General features: G+C 31.0%; 2 protein-coding genes across 9 annotated transcripts in view; both read right to left on the bottom strand.

The window, feature by feature from the left end:
- Positions 1–7,386: 7,386 nt before the first annotated feature.
- On the bottom strand, positions 7,387–13,122 carry LOC101500785 (uncharacterized). Of its 8 annotated transcripts, XR_012161691.1 has the most exons (4): positions 11,927–13,122; positions 11,748–11,840; positions 10,850–10,916; positions 8,727–9,050 (listed from the first exon to the last, which is right to left on the bottom strand). XR_012161691.1 is itself a non-coding variant. In XM_027332390.1 (3 exons), the coding sequence occupies exons 1-2, from the start codon at positions 12,924–12,926 to the stop codon at positions 10,888–10,890; spliced, it is 1,029 nt and encodes a 342-aa protein (XP_027188191.1). In that variant the 5' UTR covers positions 12,927–13,122; the 3' UTR covers positions 8,727–9,050; positions 10,850–10,887. The 8 variants fall into 8 exon arrangements, 5 of the variants coding, with proteins under 5 accessions (XP_073220710.1, XP_027188191.1, XP_027188186.1 ...); XR_012161690.1 differs by lacking the exon at positions 10,850–10,916; XR_003471797.1 differs by having other exon boundaries at positions 11,748–13,121.
- A 2,055-nt stretch (positions 13,123–15,177) lies between these two features.
- Positions 15,178–17,443, bottom strand: part of LOC113785830 (uncharacterized) — a 7,266-nt gene continuing 5,000 nt past the window's right edge. The window contains exon 2 of the mRNA XM_073364714.1: positions 15,178–15,379. The gene's annotated coding sequence lies outside the window, so the exon portion shown is untranslated. The remainder of the gene's footprint in view (positions 15,380–17,443) is intronic.

The raw sequence follows: 17,443 nt of genomic DNA, 5'->3' as shown, positions 1-17,443 counted from the left end.
CCTCCCCCCAAAAGCTTGACTATGACCCTTCTTCCATGATTCATGAAGATTTGTACCTCCTCCTTTTATGATAAAATATGTTGGACAATCATAGTTCCCAACTTTATCTTCTTTTATAGTCATCAATGGTTCACTGTCACTCCTCTTCTCATTGCCTTTCTCTTCTCCTTCTTTTGAGTCGTCCGATACCAAAAGTAACATCTCCATACCCAACATTTTCCCATCACCATATTTTAGTATGATATATCCTCCTATAAGGACTGTTAATTTATATCTCAGTATAGTCTAACGGTATAGTCAAACTTGAGTTGAAAACATAATCGCCCCTCTTTTTTACCTTCTTGTTTATCATCCCCTCTTTTTTTATTTTCACGGTTTTTCTCACTTTTGCCCTGGCAAAACAATCATGATTATAATGTAAAAAAAATCACTTTTTTTTAAGTTAGATAGATTTAGCATGTACAAAACTAACTTTATTTAAAATACAATATTCTCTAAATTTACAAATATTTGATTAATAACAAACATTTTTCCAATATATAATTTTTGTTATATAAGCTCAATGTACAATTAACTCTATCCATTAAAATTAATATATTTGAAGAAATATATAATTTTTGTTATATAAGCTCAATGTATAATTAACTCTATCCATTAAAATTAATATATTAGAATTTTCTTCAAATTTTTATTTAAGACATTTAAGATACAAACTACATATAAATTACTGTTGCACATACACGGGTCGTGTGATATCGGTTATCAATCATATTAAGAGAGCATAATTATATCAACAGAATTGTTGCCTACTAAATGATTCAATCATGATTCTATATATATGTCTTGTTCACAAGCAAGTTTTTTTTCATTTTATACACCAGTGAAACCAATAGCAGTATTTTAGCATATCATGAAAGTTGTGAATAAATCAATGCTTTTGTATTTTTATAATCAAAGAATCAAATAGAGCTTTGGTCAATCAATTTTCATTTGAATATTTGTCAAAATCCAATAACAAAGAAAATCATTAATAAAATTGATCTCTTATTTTCCTCTTTCGCATTGATTTCACATACTATATAACATAGAATACAAATCATTGAACTGAACACACTACATTGGCCTGCTATGTTTAGTAAACAAAATTTTCTACCAATGCACAAAAGAATATCAACTTTAAAATGTTGCCCTGAAGTTCATTTTCTGATAGAGATGGCTTTAAGTAACCAAAGTTCTTCTTCGTATAAGATCTTTTCTGCGAAGAACACAAACAGTTTTAACAATTACAAAATCAATGTGTAGAGTAGTCATGTAAAGATGAAAATCAAGTTAAGTATCTCAAAATGAGTTGATGAGAAACTTTGTGAATAATCTAATGTACACCCTTTATAAGTTTGTTGATTTGTCCTAGCAAAATTGTTCTGAAAATTGTCAAGAACCATGAGTAACAAACACATTGCACACTTTTCATGTTTTTTTTTAAATACTGAAAAAGTTAAAATCAACTAGTGTTCTATTGCTAGCTCAAATTATTTAGCATCTCAAAAAAATTTACAATGGAAATATTTCTCACAGGACATTAAATTTTTGAGGAAATGTGTATAAGATAAATACTTGTTTTGAATATATGAACAATCTAAATTACAAAAAGTGAAGCCTCATATTGTTTTTACTAACTCAAAAGTTAGAGGGAAACTCAACAAAATTACTTTTTGAAAACATATTGATACACAACTTTTTCCAAAGGTATAACTTATAAGAGCTAGCATTAGAACAATAAATGAGATAGTGTCGTAGAAATGTGATCATTCCCACCAACAATGACAATAACATCTTCAACTGTTTCATTGTCTTTTCCTTTATCAGCTACCACATAGCATTTTGACCAACAGGGTGTCAAAAAAAAAATGGCAAATCAAAAACTAAAAGAAAACTTACATGGTTGTACTGATAAATCGCTTAGCCTGGTTTCATTAGAAAGCTACATAAAGATTAATAAACCAAAAAAATTATAAGTAAATATATAACAAAATGCCATATACTATGATTTATAAACATACTCATAATATAGTTTAGCATGAAGAAAGAGATACTATGATTTCATATTGTCCATTTATCTGCTGAGATTTTTGCTTCTCTAGTGTATAATCATCAAGAAGCTTGCCCAATTTAAATAATGTATTATTTTTTAGAGCTTTAATATCAATCTCAATTTCATAAACATTATATTGTCAAGCATTATGATAGAAACCAACTGGTATATTGCCGTAAAATTAAGATTACAATTATATTCTCTGGATATTTGAGAGAACCAGAACTCTCCCAATGCCTAACAGACCCCCCAAATTCATACAAATGCCAAGATAACCAACCCATATGTCTCTCTTTCCCTTATTTTATACACAAAACAAATATATAATAAATATGTTGAAATATGTATAGTTATTCATGCACCTAGGAGATCAATAGCTAATTACTCCCTCCGTCCCTAATTATAAGCTCCTTTTGAAGAGTTTTTTGTCTTTAAATATAAGTAATGCAATTTACTAGATGCATTTCTTATTTTTTCCAAACATACCCCTTATTAATACTACTAACTTATCTTAAAATACAAAATGTTAAATTTAGACACATGAATATACAAAGGGCAATTTAGGAAGATAAACAAACAAAACGGACAAATTTAATTCACCAACAGCATTTTATGCCTAGTAAATCACATTCATGCACTTGGGAACCAGAAACCTCATTAATGTCTGTTGGACTTTAGTCCTTTTAATCCTAATTTTGACATAATTAACAAACATACAATGTTCATACATCATATGATAAATCTAACATTTTAATTGAGCAAGATTTCAGGAACAACAACTCAACCCTACACACTTGAGGCAAATTGCTTGGAACTCAAGAAATCAACAAAAGTTGAATATTCACTGAGTAAATCGATTGGGAAATCGATTTCATAAAAAGGGTTGTAAGGAAACATAATTGTTTGTGGTTGTATAATCGATTAGGCAATCGACTGCCACAATTAGAAATAAAAACTGCACAAGTCAGTGGCAACCTGTTTTACAGGCTAATCGATTGGCAAATCGATTGTGCACATCACAAAGTAAAACTGATTGAAACAAATCGATTGGGAAAGTCACAGTGACAATCCATTTACTAGGCTAATCGATTGGCAAATCGATTGCTTAGATAATATTTCAAAAGTAACACGACCTGTGACAAACACAATCGATTGGACAATCTATTGTGAGAATTTCAATCATGTTAAGTTTGGTTTCAATCGATTGGGAAATCGATTGAACTAAACATTTGGTAAGAACTTTTCTGGCAAATACTACCAAATCGATTGGCACTTCGATTAACATGAAAATAGTTAAGTCACTGTTTTAAACACAATCGATTGACAAATCGATTGAAACAAATATTTTGAAATCACAGTGAACTTTCAGTTTGTGGCCAAATCGATTCTGTGTATTTGTAAATCGATTATAAGACTTAGTAAATCGATTAAGTAATCGATTGGTGTGATTCTTTATTGGAACAAAACACCTGACATCGATTATGAAATCGATTCATATAAGTCTGCACATAATTTATTGAAAAGAGTTTTTAAAAGAATCGATCGGGAAATCGATTGGTTTATGTAGTTTCAAGATTCAAGAAAAACAAGACTCGCGATAATCGATTGGCAAATCGATTAGGACTGTTTTATCACTTTAATGAATCGATTGGTAAATCGATTTATTAGGTATTTTTCAGAAACTATATAAACTGTTTTCAATCATTCTCTCAATAACACATGAAAAACATTTTGAATATACTTCAGAACACTGAAGAACTCTTAAGAACATATTGTTAACATTCTGATATTGTTTTTTCAGATCAAGACCAAAAAGATTATCCATAATCATTGAGAGAGCTGAAAAAGTATTCTTGAGAGAAAAGACAATGTTCTCATAAACAATCACTGAATAACCAGATTCGTGTGAGATATATTGATCAAGATTGAAGACACTTTTTGTACTTCTTTTATTTTGTTTGCAACAAATACTCTGTAAAGAAACGACTGTGAAAAATCCAGCTAGAAACTGGTGGCGATCTTCTTGGGTGAGAGGCTTCATCAAGAAGGAGCCTGACTTGATTTTGTGTGAGTCTGCCGAGTGACTGCAAGGATCAAAGGGTTAAGCAATAGGAAAGATATTGTGTTAGATAGATAGGTTTCGAGGAAACTGGACAATCTGTAAACAAGTCACAATTCTTTCTATTGGAGAAAAAGCTGAAATCCAGTTGGATTGTCAGGACTGGATGTAGGTTGTCTTATTGACAACTGAACCAGGATAAACCTTGGTGCATTATATCCCTTATCCTTTTACTTTTAATTGTTAATCTTGTATGCCGCATTATAATTCCGCTGTGTGTATGAATCTGAATAAATCTTGCATCGTATGATTGTATGTTCGATCTTAATTGTATGCTAGACGTATTCGATTTTCTATATTGCTTTAATTTGTTAAAGACTGATATATTCTGATTATTTCGAGGTCATAATAATCAACAATGTCCTTGTAAATCTTATATTGTATTTACTCTCTAGAGTGTATATAATCAAATTAGCTTAGTGGAATTTCACTCAAGCATTCTAAAACTATTCAGTCTTTTAACAGTCCTCTCTAAATATTTCTTCCAAGGGATAAAATCAAACATTTTGTAAAGATAGATGCCATGATGCTAACTTCAAAGTATGACTGATTTTACACCACAATTGCAACTTCTACTTGTAAGCATTCTGAACCCAGCAACCTATTCCATTATAGCTGAGTTTATGCAATAGATTATTGGACTAAACAAACATGGAGAGAGAAATGACACTATCATAAAAATGTATTCATGCCTATTAGTGCAAGAAAAAAAAATCAACTTTTACATGAATTACAGGCCAATTTGTTAGGTATTATTTAAGACTGATATACATCACAATTTTTGAAAAATAATATCAATCAAAACAAAAGCAACAGTTGTGCAAGTAAGATTCTTTTTTTAAATGCACTTTTAAACCTTTTTAGTGGAAAAAATTCTATTCAAAATAGACCTTGAAAATTGCTGAATTTCATTAATTTATAGTGGAAGAAATTCAATTTAAAATTATATTGGTTGTCCTATTTTTTGATCAAGTGCTTTGAGTTCAATTGAACGCACATCAACTACTATCCAGTTTCTCTACGATAACACTTCTATACAATTTTAAATAATATAATTTATGTTTTATGTTAATATCTATTTTGATCTATTAGTTTTTAAATTTTATTTTATTTCTTTATATTTTTAAAATGTGTTAGTCCTTTTTTCATTGTATATTGAATATAAAATGTAAAAATACTGACTCAACAATAATAGTTCAAGGTGATATAATTATTGTCTTATCTTTAAAATTATTGTATTATTCGACAAAATTCTAAAGTAAAAAACAATAATTTAAGATTTCTAAATGTTAATTGAGATTTGAGATACTAATTATGTCATTTCGAACGATCATGGTAAAATTATCATTTCTCTTATTTTATATTTAACCAACTATGAAAAAATTACTTAATTTATCAACTTTGAAAAAAGTAAAGGACTAAAATGATTTTTTTAAATGAACAAAATGAATATCAGTTAAAAGATAATAGATAAAAAATGTATTTTAGTCTAATTAATATTAAATTAGAAATTGAAATGCATTTATTTGGGTATAATATTTTTCTTTTTTTGCATATGTGACATTTATTGTGATATAGTAGTGATAGTATTAGTAGGATACACAGAGCTGGTTTGCCAGAGTTTGCATGATATTTATGAATTATATTTGTCTTCCTTTAAGTTATGTGTTTGTATAAGATAAGTCATTTAAATTTTTTGTTTTACATAGCATTTCAGAACTTTCATTACTTAAGAACTAAATATTATATCTTTGTAAATAAAAGTATCATCAATTTTTCATCAAGAGTAATTGAAAAAGTCATTGTTTTCTTATGAAACTCTGTTCTGTAATTCTGCTACAACAAAATGCAGAGATTTCATACAAACATGCCTTGCTAAAAGAATCAACTCAAATTGTAGACCATATAAATTATTCGTAGCTTCATAGTCAAATTGAGATGTTAAACTATTTCAAGGTTCATGATAGATGATCCTAAACTATTTCAAAGTCTTCATCATCAAAGTTAACACATTCTTGAGATGTTATCAAGATTGACCATGAAGATGTTCAGTACCAAAAAGGAAATAATGAACATTTGAACAGTCACATTTTCTATTATGAAGATTTGTTATGGTATAAGGCCGAGCACACATCATATCAGTTTTGGAAGCTACACCTCTTACATTAGGTAGTCATAGGAAAACATCAAAAGAATCTTTTACAAAACAAAAAGTTGCTTCCATGGATACAAAGATTTCAGTGCAACACACATCAATCATCAATGGCTGATACTCTTGCAAGTAATGACTAGTATCCTGATAATTCACATCAGCCTCATTATAAATGCATGAAAAAAAAAGAAAGGACCATGTAACTGTGTCTACTAGAGTAATATATCATCCCATACCAGATTCAAATAACTACAAAAAACATCAAATTAAGTATCTCCTAAAAACTACTAATCAGCCATAGTTTCAGTTATTTGAGCTGAATATATAATCTGAACACACATCATGAAACTACAGACGAACCAAGTCATTAACCTTTGTAAAGAAGAGTGTGTGTGGCCAAATCATGAGAATTGAGAAGTAACTAAGGCAAAGGCACCTTAAATGATTTCTACCACCATTAACAAGAGACAAAAATTCAGAATGATTTTGATGTATAAGACCCAAATTTTCTTTATATTGCTTTCAATCATACAGAAGCTTCTAGTTCTAGCTGTTCATGCAAATTTGTTGTCCAATGAATAATGTACTGATGTAGTCGTATAAAATGAAGAACAAGGACAAAATGCCAATGGCATTTAATCAAAATATTACTTATGAACTATGACATTTAAACTTGACTCCAAATTCATAAGCTGGGACTATTTGCAAGCCATGATTAATTAACACATTTTTTTCTGGTTGACATCTTCATCATAAATGAAGTTTATAATCATCTTTCTTTTCCATCATACCTTGGATCACACTCTTCACAAGCTCCACACACCCAACAATGAAGAGAAAAGAGTAAAATATAATACACCTTTGTCATCTAGAAGAAATAGCTTCGACGTAACAAGTAAATTTAGCTGAATTAACAATCTTACTTGAATGAGAACCATATATCTGGAAAAGATATTTGAGAACTGAGTTGCTTTACAAAACAATAAAATATCATCTTTATACGAGGTAAGGGATCCAAGAAGTTGAATCTTATCGTCTTCAACCAGTTATATCAACCAACACTGCAACAAAGAACATAAAACAAGACACTCCTTTAATTTTTTTCGTGTTGCATCTACTCCATGAATGCTAAACCAAGATAACAAGTGAGTCAACAATTAAGATCAACTTAAAAATCAAATCTTTATAAAAACCTATATCAAATAAGAAGTTAAAAGTTTTTTTTAATTACTAGGTTTAACATGTGAAGTTAAAAAACGCCTTTTTTAATTCATGGGTTTTGAAAAAAAATCTTTGTCGAAAATTGATGGGTAAAAAATAGTTGAAACATACGCCGATGAGATTTAACTATGAAGAAAATTTTAGAAGATAATTAATTGTAATGGGATACAAATGCAAAATCACAAGTCACAATAATGGAAAGTGTGAAGTGAAGACTCCAAATGGAAATTCTCAAAAAGCAACAAACAACAAACTTGAAATGTTTAAAATCTGGTGAAATGTTACTCACAAATGCAATAAACAATAGCAAAATCATGATTTCAGTAGTATTTTCCAACCATTTTCAACTACCGGAAGTTGGAGAGAGCCTGTGTCTTAAAATTCTATCAAAAAAAACCATAAAGAAAGAAAAAAAAATTAACCAACATAAATGCAAAAACAATTCCATAAAACCAAATTGAACGATCCATTATTTGTCTGAACGTTTTAAGGCCGATGAACCAAGTTATGTACTTCAAACTATATTAGTCTATTTGAATTGTTAACCTTTACGAACTGAACTATTTTTTATGCAAACTTAATTGTTTTCTATGCAAACTAAACTGTTGCAATTTTTTAATTGATGTTGGAGTTTTTAAACTTTAATTTCTACTCCAAAATTATCTTATTTTGTTAATTCTTCTCTTAAGGCAACAATTAAATATCAAAATCATTTTCCAACCATTTTCAACTACCGGAAGTTGGAGAGAGCCTCTGCCTTAAAACCCTATCAAAATAACCATAAAGAAAGAAAAAAATTAACCAACATAAACGCAAAAACAATTCCATAAAACCAAACTGAACGGTCCATTATTTGTCTGAATTGATTTTAAAGTCGATGAACCGAGTTATGTATTTCAAACTACGTTGGTCTATTTGAATTGTTAACCTTTACGAACTGAACTATTTCTTATGCAAACTTAACTGTTTTTTATGCAAACTAAACTGTTGCAATTTTTTAACTGATGTTGGAGTTTTGAGAACTGAACTGTTTTTTTAAACTTTAATTTCTACTCCAAAATTACCCTATTTTGTTAATTCTTCTCTTAAGGCAACAATTAAATATCAAAATCCTCATAGTGAGCAGTAAAGTTCAACCTCCATAAAGCAATCAAAACTGATTTCCATTCAATTTTATTTCAAGAAATTCTGTCCCATAACTCTGCTACAAAATATGCAAAGAGATTTCATACAAACATGTTCTGTTAGAAGAATCAACTCAAACAAATTGAAGACCATATAAATTCTTCCTAGCTTCATAATCAAATTGAGGGCCATGTACTTCTTCCTAAATGGATGAGACTAATTCTTTCTGCCGCATATTGCAGCTCTGCTGCTGCTGGTACCTGTATACGAAACAGGATTTTCTTGAAATTTATTTCAAGGTCTTCGTCGTCAAGGTGTGCACAATTCTTGAGATGTTATCTCTGCAAAAAAATGATATGAAGGACTTTCCGAGAAAGCAACAAGGAGAACAATACCATCCCATACCAGAATCAAATAACTACAATTTTGCCACAATTTCAGTTTTTTCTTAATAAAGAAGAGTGTGTGTGGCCAAATCATGAGAACTGAGAAGTAACAAAGGCAAAGACACCTTAAATGAATTCTACCACCATTAACTATAGACAAAAATTCAGAATATGCTTTTAAGCAACAGAAATAGTAGATTTTGTATGATACTAATTGTTTGTATCAAACATTATTTTAGCAAACTCTTGTCAGGTTCAGATCAGACATGCTATGATAGGTTATAGCAGGTTACCAGGTTCTATGAAACAGAAATATTATTCTATCAAACATGCTATAACCGGTTCAGACCACAAATCAAAATAGTAGTTACTAATTGATTGTATCACATATTAAGATCAATAAACAACACAGTTGTTTCCAATTGAAACAAAACCATGATAAATTCTGCGTAAATGTGTTACATTATGAAACATATCGTTAAATAAGAGACTGAAACAAAACTACACTAACTACTAACAGAAAGAGAAAAAAGACAATGAACAACAGAACAACTAGCCTTGAGGTTGCAGAAACGAGTTAGAGAACGAAGCCCGAAAATGATTCAGGAAAACGATTTGTGTGGCTTGTGCGATTGCAGAAACAAGTTCTTCTGAACTTGCTGAAAGATTTTTGAAGATTATTTGTGAAGTGTTGTTCATGAGATTTAGGGTTCTTGAAGTTGATGATTCACAAATATGGTGAAAGATTCGTTAAGATGGTTCACAATTGTACAAAAATAATAAATTAAGATGGTTAACAATTGTATTGTAGAAAGATAATAAACAGCTTTAGGCTTCTTGAAAATTGATTTAGGGTTCTTTCTGATTTGAAACTGAACTGTTGAGAATAAGTGAGTGTTCTACAGTTCGGTTCTTGAAGTTTTGGTTCGGTTCAAGTAAGGTGGACTGTGTGCGAAACCTAGGTTCGACTCCTAAACTCAAAAAAGTGGTTCGGTCAGTTTCAGTGCAGTTTGGTTTTTCAGTTTTTTGTAACAGTCTTAGTTATGTGCTTTATCGGCTGCTTTAGCATAACAGTGGAGAGATAAAAGACTCACACTACATTAATCAAAACCATTCAAACAAAACTTCATCTTCCAATTATTTTGTTCACCGGAGTATTTTCAAGAATTCACATACAAAGTAATAACACAGCATAAATAGTGTCATTTCATTTCTATTCTCAGAACTACATGTCAACCATCCGTAAAGGAAAATCATACAGTTCTCAAAATCCTAACTTCTAATTCTAAATTTTTCTTCCTAACAATTTTCACCGAAATTGACACACCCTCGCCCCTATCTTGCCCAAGGTTCTAGTTTTCAATTTTGATGGAAAATGAACCTCAGAATAGAGAAAAAAAAATAAACAAAGAGAAAATTGTTCATTTAGAACCCTCTACAATATGCCGGTTGGGAAGTACTTCCCCTAGTTTGACACCGGCTAAAGAAATTAATGTTCAAATATATGTAGCTTCTGGTGCATTTTTTAAAATTATGGCAGTTTTCACTTCAGGAAACCATTTACGATCAAACCATGGACCATATAGCAATTTTTTAAAGTACGTGAACTCTACTGGGCAGCACTACTGCACTAGCAGATCATAGTAAACTTCAAAACCATATGCTAAATTCCTTCACCTAAAAGGTATATCACTTATATTTGAACACATACATATCGAGCAGTATGAGCTCCATGATGCTACTACAGAACTTACATTCAACTTCAACGAAAATAGATGATGATGATACTATTTCAGCAGAATGTCAATGAAACTGCAACATCTGTCCGTAAAAAGAATACATCACTCCTCTTCACATACAGACAGTTAAAATTTGAATCAAATTTTATTTGCTTAAGTTCAAATGAAACATATCAATTATGGTTTTCTTTATTGTTCCAAAACCTATCCAATTAAAAGTGCTTCTCACATCTTATTATACTGCTTCAATTTTCAACAGAAGCTTCTGGCTGTCAGCTGTCCTATAGGTGAATGATGTAGTCATATAAAATACAGAACATGGCCAAAATGCCAATGGCAATTAATCAAAATAATACTTATGACCTATGATATTTAAACCCGACTTTACCATATCCATATCAGTAGGCCAAAAGGTAAAAATAACAAGCAGCAAAAAGTCAAGTACTGTGTAACTAAGGATGGACTATGGCATAACGCTAATTGCATAGTGTTTTGAATAATTGCAGTCCACAACCATACGTATAGCCTTAATATTGAGTTTTGGGAGCTCTTCACAATGGTACCACAACCATTATTACAAGTGCATTTGTCCACAAATATCTGTGTTTTTCGTATTTGCAATGTACATACAATTGCAACTGGCACCTAAAATCAGTTCGACTTCAGCAACAGAGCTTAATTCATGCCATAGATTATTGGACTAAACATACATGCAGTTCGAATTCTAGCTAATTATTAGGTATTATCAAGACCAATGTACATCACGACTTTGAGAACACTTCAATCAAAACAAAACTAACATTTGTCAGAGTAGGAAATGACACAAGTTAGCTAAACTAGCTATAATCACGGTCTGGACCAAAAAGTATTCAAATCAAATAAAAACTGAGATAACAAATTAAGGCTAAAACACCTGAAAATTTGTTCATGACATGCTGGTTTTGTCCCTGGCATGTGCAAGATTGAGTTTTTCTTCATAAAGGTTCAACAGATAAGAAGATTCCTCCTTAAAACGTTTTACATATTTGTCAAGAAACATAGTATCAACGACTACAAATGGATAAGTTAAGCTTGCATTCTTTTTTAGCAAACCTTTGTTCAGAAGATATTGCAGAACTGATGCTCTTGGTTTGATCCTTCTCTCCAGACTAGCCCCCAAAACCCTTGGTCTTTTGACAATGGCCAGAGCATCCCAACCCAACTCATTAACCCAAAAGTCCATCACTAAATTAATTTTATCAATGGATGTTAACATACAATGAGGCTGCCTTCTAAATGCTTCCATAACATCTTGATCAGACCAACCCCATTTCTTAAAGGCATCAACTTTCTCTTTCCACCGGGCTTTGCTTAGAGATGCTTTGGCAGCCATTGCTACTGCGAAAATTGTTTGTTTAGGATTAAACCCCATATCCTTTAATTCCTCCACCACCTTCAGTGTGTCAGTTGTTCTCAATTTGAATGCCCTGCTCCACAACTGAAGCAATGTTGCAATGTTTGAATCTGTTACTCCATTCTCAATAAGCAATTTGATGTTACGTGGCATATAAATGTGTCCAAAGAAACTTGGATTTCCACGTGCACAAGCAATAGTGTTCTTGTGAGATTTCAAGAATCTATAAACAAATTCATAGGCTGGAACAATTTGATTCTCCAGACTTGAAGACAGGAGCAAAGGGTTCTTACTAACAAGGTTAACAATGTCAGAGTTAGAAGCACCTTTGGAGAGAAAAAATTGAAACTTTGGCAACACCCTTTTGAGGGGGTTGCAGGAAAGCAACCATGGTGCCTTTGCAATGGTATCCCGTAGTTGGGAATCAGAGAAACCTTGATTTCTAAAGAAAGTGAGAACTGAATCAGGGTTTTGGGCAGTCTTAAATTTAACTCTGTAAGTGGAGCAAAGTTTGTTTGCTAAGAGTGGGGAGAAGCCAAAATTGTGGATGAGGTAGGAGACTGCAAATGATGGTGAATCGGAAGTGTTGGTGGAGAAATGGAGAGAAAATGGTAAGAAAAGAGGGTTAGGTTTTAGGGATTGTGAGAAAGTTAGAGCGTTGAGATGGAGAAGGGATCTATGGCGATGTGTAGCGAACATTTTGAGTATATGAATGAAATTGAAAAAAACTACTCCTACTCCTACTATACTATACGTACCTTGTTAATGAACGAAGTGTTTAGTCGTTATTCCTCAAAAACTGATTTCGCCGTTGATGATTGATTGTACCACCTAGGCATAACTACAACAATAGAATGAATTGAATGTTTTTGAGGAGTAACAATGTCTTTTTAACAAGATGAAGGATGAGGGAACAATGTATTCTTAACATTCACATGGAATCTGGGTCGATGATTAAAATTGAACGGTCTAGATCATACCGTGAGAATATCTCATTTATCGATTTAGATCTTCTATTTTTATCCGCGTACGAAATTGATCTATTTAATTAAAAATTTGAGTCTTGGTATTTTACTTGTGTTATTGGATTAAAAAAATTGTGATATGACATTTTTCAAATCACATGACTTATATAATTTAACTGTGAATAACACTTATGATATTGTAAAAGAATTCTCAAAAAAAATTATTTTTTAATTTATGAAATTATTTTTTTTTAATTTAACTAACATCAATTAAATAATTTATTTATTTAAATAATTATATATCATAATATTATATTATATGTCACATCATTTAAAATATATTATATAATTTTTATATTAAAAAGTTGGAGAGTAATACTAAAACTAGATGTCGTTAAAATGTGAGAGCCAATCTAGCGAACATATTTTCTTATGAGATCAAAATTACAATCATGTATGTTACTTTAGGAAGGATGCACTACCTAAGAATAGTTGTAATTATATATATAAAAAAAATATATATATACATATCGTCTGTCATATTAAATTAAAATCATCTAATATTAAAAAATATTTAATTTAAAATAATAAATACGACCAATTGTAATGTGTTGATAATATAAAATATTTTACATTATTATATGCAAATGAAACTCTATAAAATTTCCTTAAATTAATTGATTTTAAAAAATCCAAATATAGTTAGTGGTGCACTATACGGTAGAAGAAGTCATTTAAAAAAAAAAACTACAATTTTATTGGAATGCAAAAGTAGAGATGTTTATAGGTTTTTTTATTTATTTTAAATTGAGTATCATTTATACATAATTGTAGAGATTAATCATTCGAGTTAAAAATAATCACAACAAACGGTAACATAATTTTTCAAGAGTTTTAAAAGTAAGTGTAAATAAACAAAAATGAAAAGTAAAATTTTATTGAATCAATAGTTAAAATGAATTAGCAAAAATATCAAACTATTTGGATGCAATGTAAATATTTAATTTATTTGGCTACTTTAAAATAAGCGTGGATAATAAAATTTTGACTTATCTAAAATGAAAAATTAGTAAACTAAGTTGAGACTTGTATGTTATATATTATAAAATAAATGATTTTGGTACTCAATTTAGGAATTACTTTTTTGAGATTTTAAAGAAAAACATAAGTTGTTTTGTGTTTGTTTAGTGTAATAAAATCACTTTTTTATTTTTACTTTTTAAAAATTAATTATAAAAAATGATATTTTTTAGAAACTACTTTGAACGGTGTCTTATTTGAACAATTTTTAGATTTATTTTTTTATTTTTAAAATGCAATAAAAAAATAGATTAAATATTTCAAAAATATTTATTATTTATTTAAAAAAGAAAAGTGTTTCTTTAAATAAATAAAAACCATAACAAATAGACACTTAAATCAATGGTTATCATTATAACCACTCATGATTTTTCATGCATGTGAATATAAATGATATGATATTATTAGTTAGTTATTTGATTATCAATAGTTGATATTACTCATTCAACAAAAAAGTAGTTAATATTACTCACTTTATTTTCTAAAACGAGATATTCACTTTAGAAGAGACTAATCTGAATAACAGTGTCTCAAATTTACAAAATAATAATTTAATCCCTTAAAATAAAATTGTTTGTTAATTTAGTCATTATTTCAATTTTAAAACTACAATTTTAAAAGTTATATGTTTGTGTGTTTTTTTTATATGACTTACATTTAAGATGAGGATTGTAACACCCCGTTTTTCAAAGCGAGGGTATATTTTTTTTTCAAAAGGAATTAAAATAAAACAGAGAATTAAATCATGAAATGCCTTTGGATAAATAATTGAGTCATTATAATTTACAAGCAGCGAAAAAGTTTCTCCAATTATAAAACCAAACCATTTACACAACAACAAATGGTACATGGAACCCATTCAAATAAGAAGTCAGACTGACAATATTAGTATAAGTACAGTTTTCCAAACTAAAAATACTCCAATCCAAAAAGAAGGACACATAGTCCTTATACATCATCCTAATCTGATCATTCTACCAAAAAGCTATACACCATGAGTGATCTCCACGCGCCCCGTGAGATCCTCCTAACGTAACTGCAGTCAAGCGTTCCCATCTTCATTCCCGTCCGTAGGGTACGAACCGGTAGGACCGTCCTGACTCTCATCTGAGGGCAAAGCCCAGATTTCCACAATAATTGTAAAGGGTCACCAACCAAAAAAAAAATAACAGTTAACACATAGCAATTAAGTTTTTAAATGCTCAAAATGACTTTTCAACTAAGCATGCACCTTAACAGGATTTTCAATATGCGAAAGGTTCATACAATACTTGCCAATTAAAAATGAAAGCAACATGAGGTTCTCAATCCCCTAATTATAACATAACAAATCAAGACATGGATAGATTCATGAGCAATCAATCATACAACTAAAACTGAGGATTTTCACTGAGCCAATCGATTAGGCAATCGATTGGGGTGAAGGATTTTGATGAAAACAGAATCCTGGGCTTAATTCAATCGATTGGGCAATCGATTGACAGGATGACTGAGCCCCTGACTTAATGCCAATCGATTTCTAAATCGATTTCCTGAAGATTTTTAGTGAAATTTTGAACTCTGGCTCGATTCAATCGATTGGGAAATCGATTGAGTGAGTATTGAGCCCCAGGTTTTAAGCCAATCGATGTCCACATCGATTTGGTCGAATATGGATGAGTCCCTGACTTAAGGCCCAATCGATTGGGCAATCGATTTCATAAAAGATTTTCGAAAACTGATTACAAAATCGATTGGCTAACGATTTTGTCAATTTGGCCAAGTCCCTGTTTACCCATCCAATCGATTGGGAAATCGATTTCCCTGATCATTTTTCCAAAAATTCAAGAATTAACTCAAGTCATTCCTAATCAAGTCCACAACCTAACACTTAGCAATTCCTACGCGATTACCACGGCAAATGAGATCTCGATAACCATCATACTTACACCCAATAACCAACACATAACACTTAGCACCTTCAACGCGATTACCACGATAAATAAAAACTCAAAACACTCAAACATAGACTCGAATCAAACACGACTCGCGTGCCAAGCACCATAATGCAATGCGTATATGCCAAAATGCATGGACTCGGAATTCCAAACCAAAACCCTCCTCGAAGGGCCGTAAATCATAATTGTACCGCCTATCGCAGGCCAAAGTACCAATTACCGAGGTGCCACCTATCACGGGTCAACACGATTTACTAAAATGCGTAAATCATAAACGTACCACCTATCACGGGTCAGTACAGTTTACCGAGGTGTCACCTATCACGGGTCAACACGATTTACTAAAAGAAAAAGCGTGAATCGTAAACGTACCGCCTATCACAGACCAGTACTGTTTACCGAGGTGCCACCTATCACGGGTCAACACGATTTACTAAAAGAAAAAGCGTGAATCATAAACGTACCGCCTATCACTTAAACGGTTTTCAAAACAAAATGTTAAGTAACCGAGACATTAAGAGATTCCCCATTCTTAACGCCCAGTTTACTTAAACGGTTTTCAAAACAAAATGTTAAGTAACCGAGACATTAAGAGATTCCCCATTCTTAACGCCCAGTTTACTTAAACGGTTTTCAAAACAAAATGTTAAGTAACCGAGACATTAAGAGATTCCCCCTTCTTAACGCCCAGTTAACTTAAACGATTTTTCTTTAAAACAAAATATTAAGTAACCGAGACATTAAGAGATTCCCCATTCTTAATGCTCATTTAACTCAACGATTTTCCAAAACAACATTAAGTAAACGCAGACCTTAAGAGATTCCCCATTCTTAAGACTCGTTAACCTTAAACATTTTTCTCAAACGCACATTAAGTAAACCGCGGTATTAAAAGATTCCCCATTTTTAATACTCGTTTAACTCTAATGGTTTTCAAATTTCACAGAAAACAAGCTCAAATATACTCCCACATTCAATCCATAATTCACACCAAAACACATCAATCAACACCCATCAAGTATGAATACGCCAAATACGACGAACACAAATCAACGCAACATGACACCCAAATACATCAGACTTAATTTACACATATTCATACATAAATGACTTCAAATTCAGTTACCACGAAACATTCATCAATATAAACAAAACTTAACTCTAAGGTTTAACCCATAACGCATTAGATTCGTTTTTCCCCAAATCGATACATTAAACCCTAACAAAATTCCTT

The sequence above is a fragment of the Cicer arietinum genome, chromosome 1 (assembly GCF_000331145.2).
Source record: "Cicer arietinum cultivar CDC Frontier isolate Library 1 chromosome 1, Cicar.CDCFrontier_v2.0, whole genome shotgun sequence".
Lineage (NCBI taxonomy): Eukaryota > Viridiplantae > Streptophyta > Magnoliopsida > Fabales > Fabaceae > Cicer > Cicer arietinum.
This window is presented reverse-complemented; position numbering and strand designations above follow the sequence as displayed.

What these genes read in the sequence shown, in the direction of transcription:
- LOC101500785 (XM_027332385.2), bottom strand. Translation starts at nt 12,926, where the DNA reads ATGTTCGCTACACATCGCCATAGATCCCTTCTCCATCTCAACGCTCTA.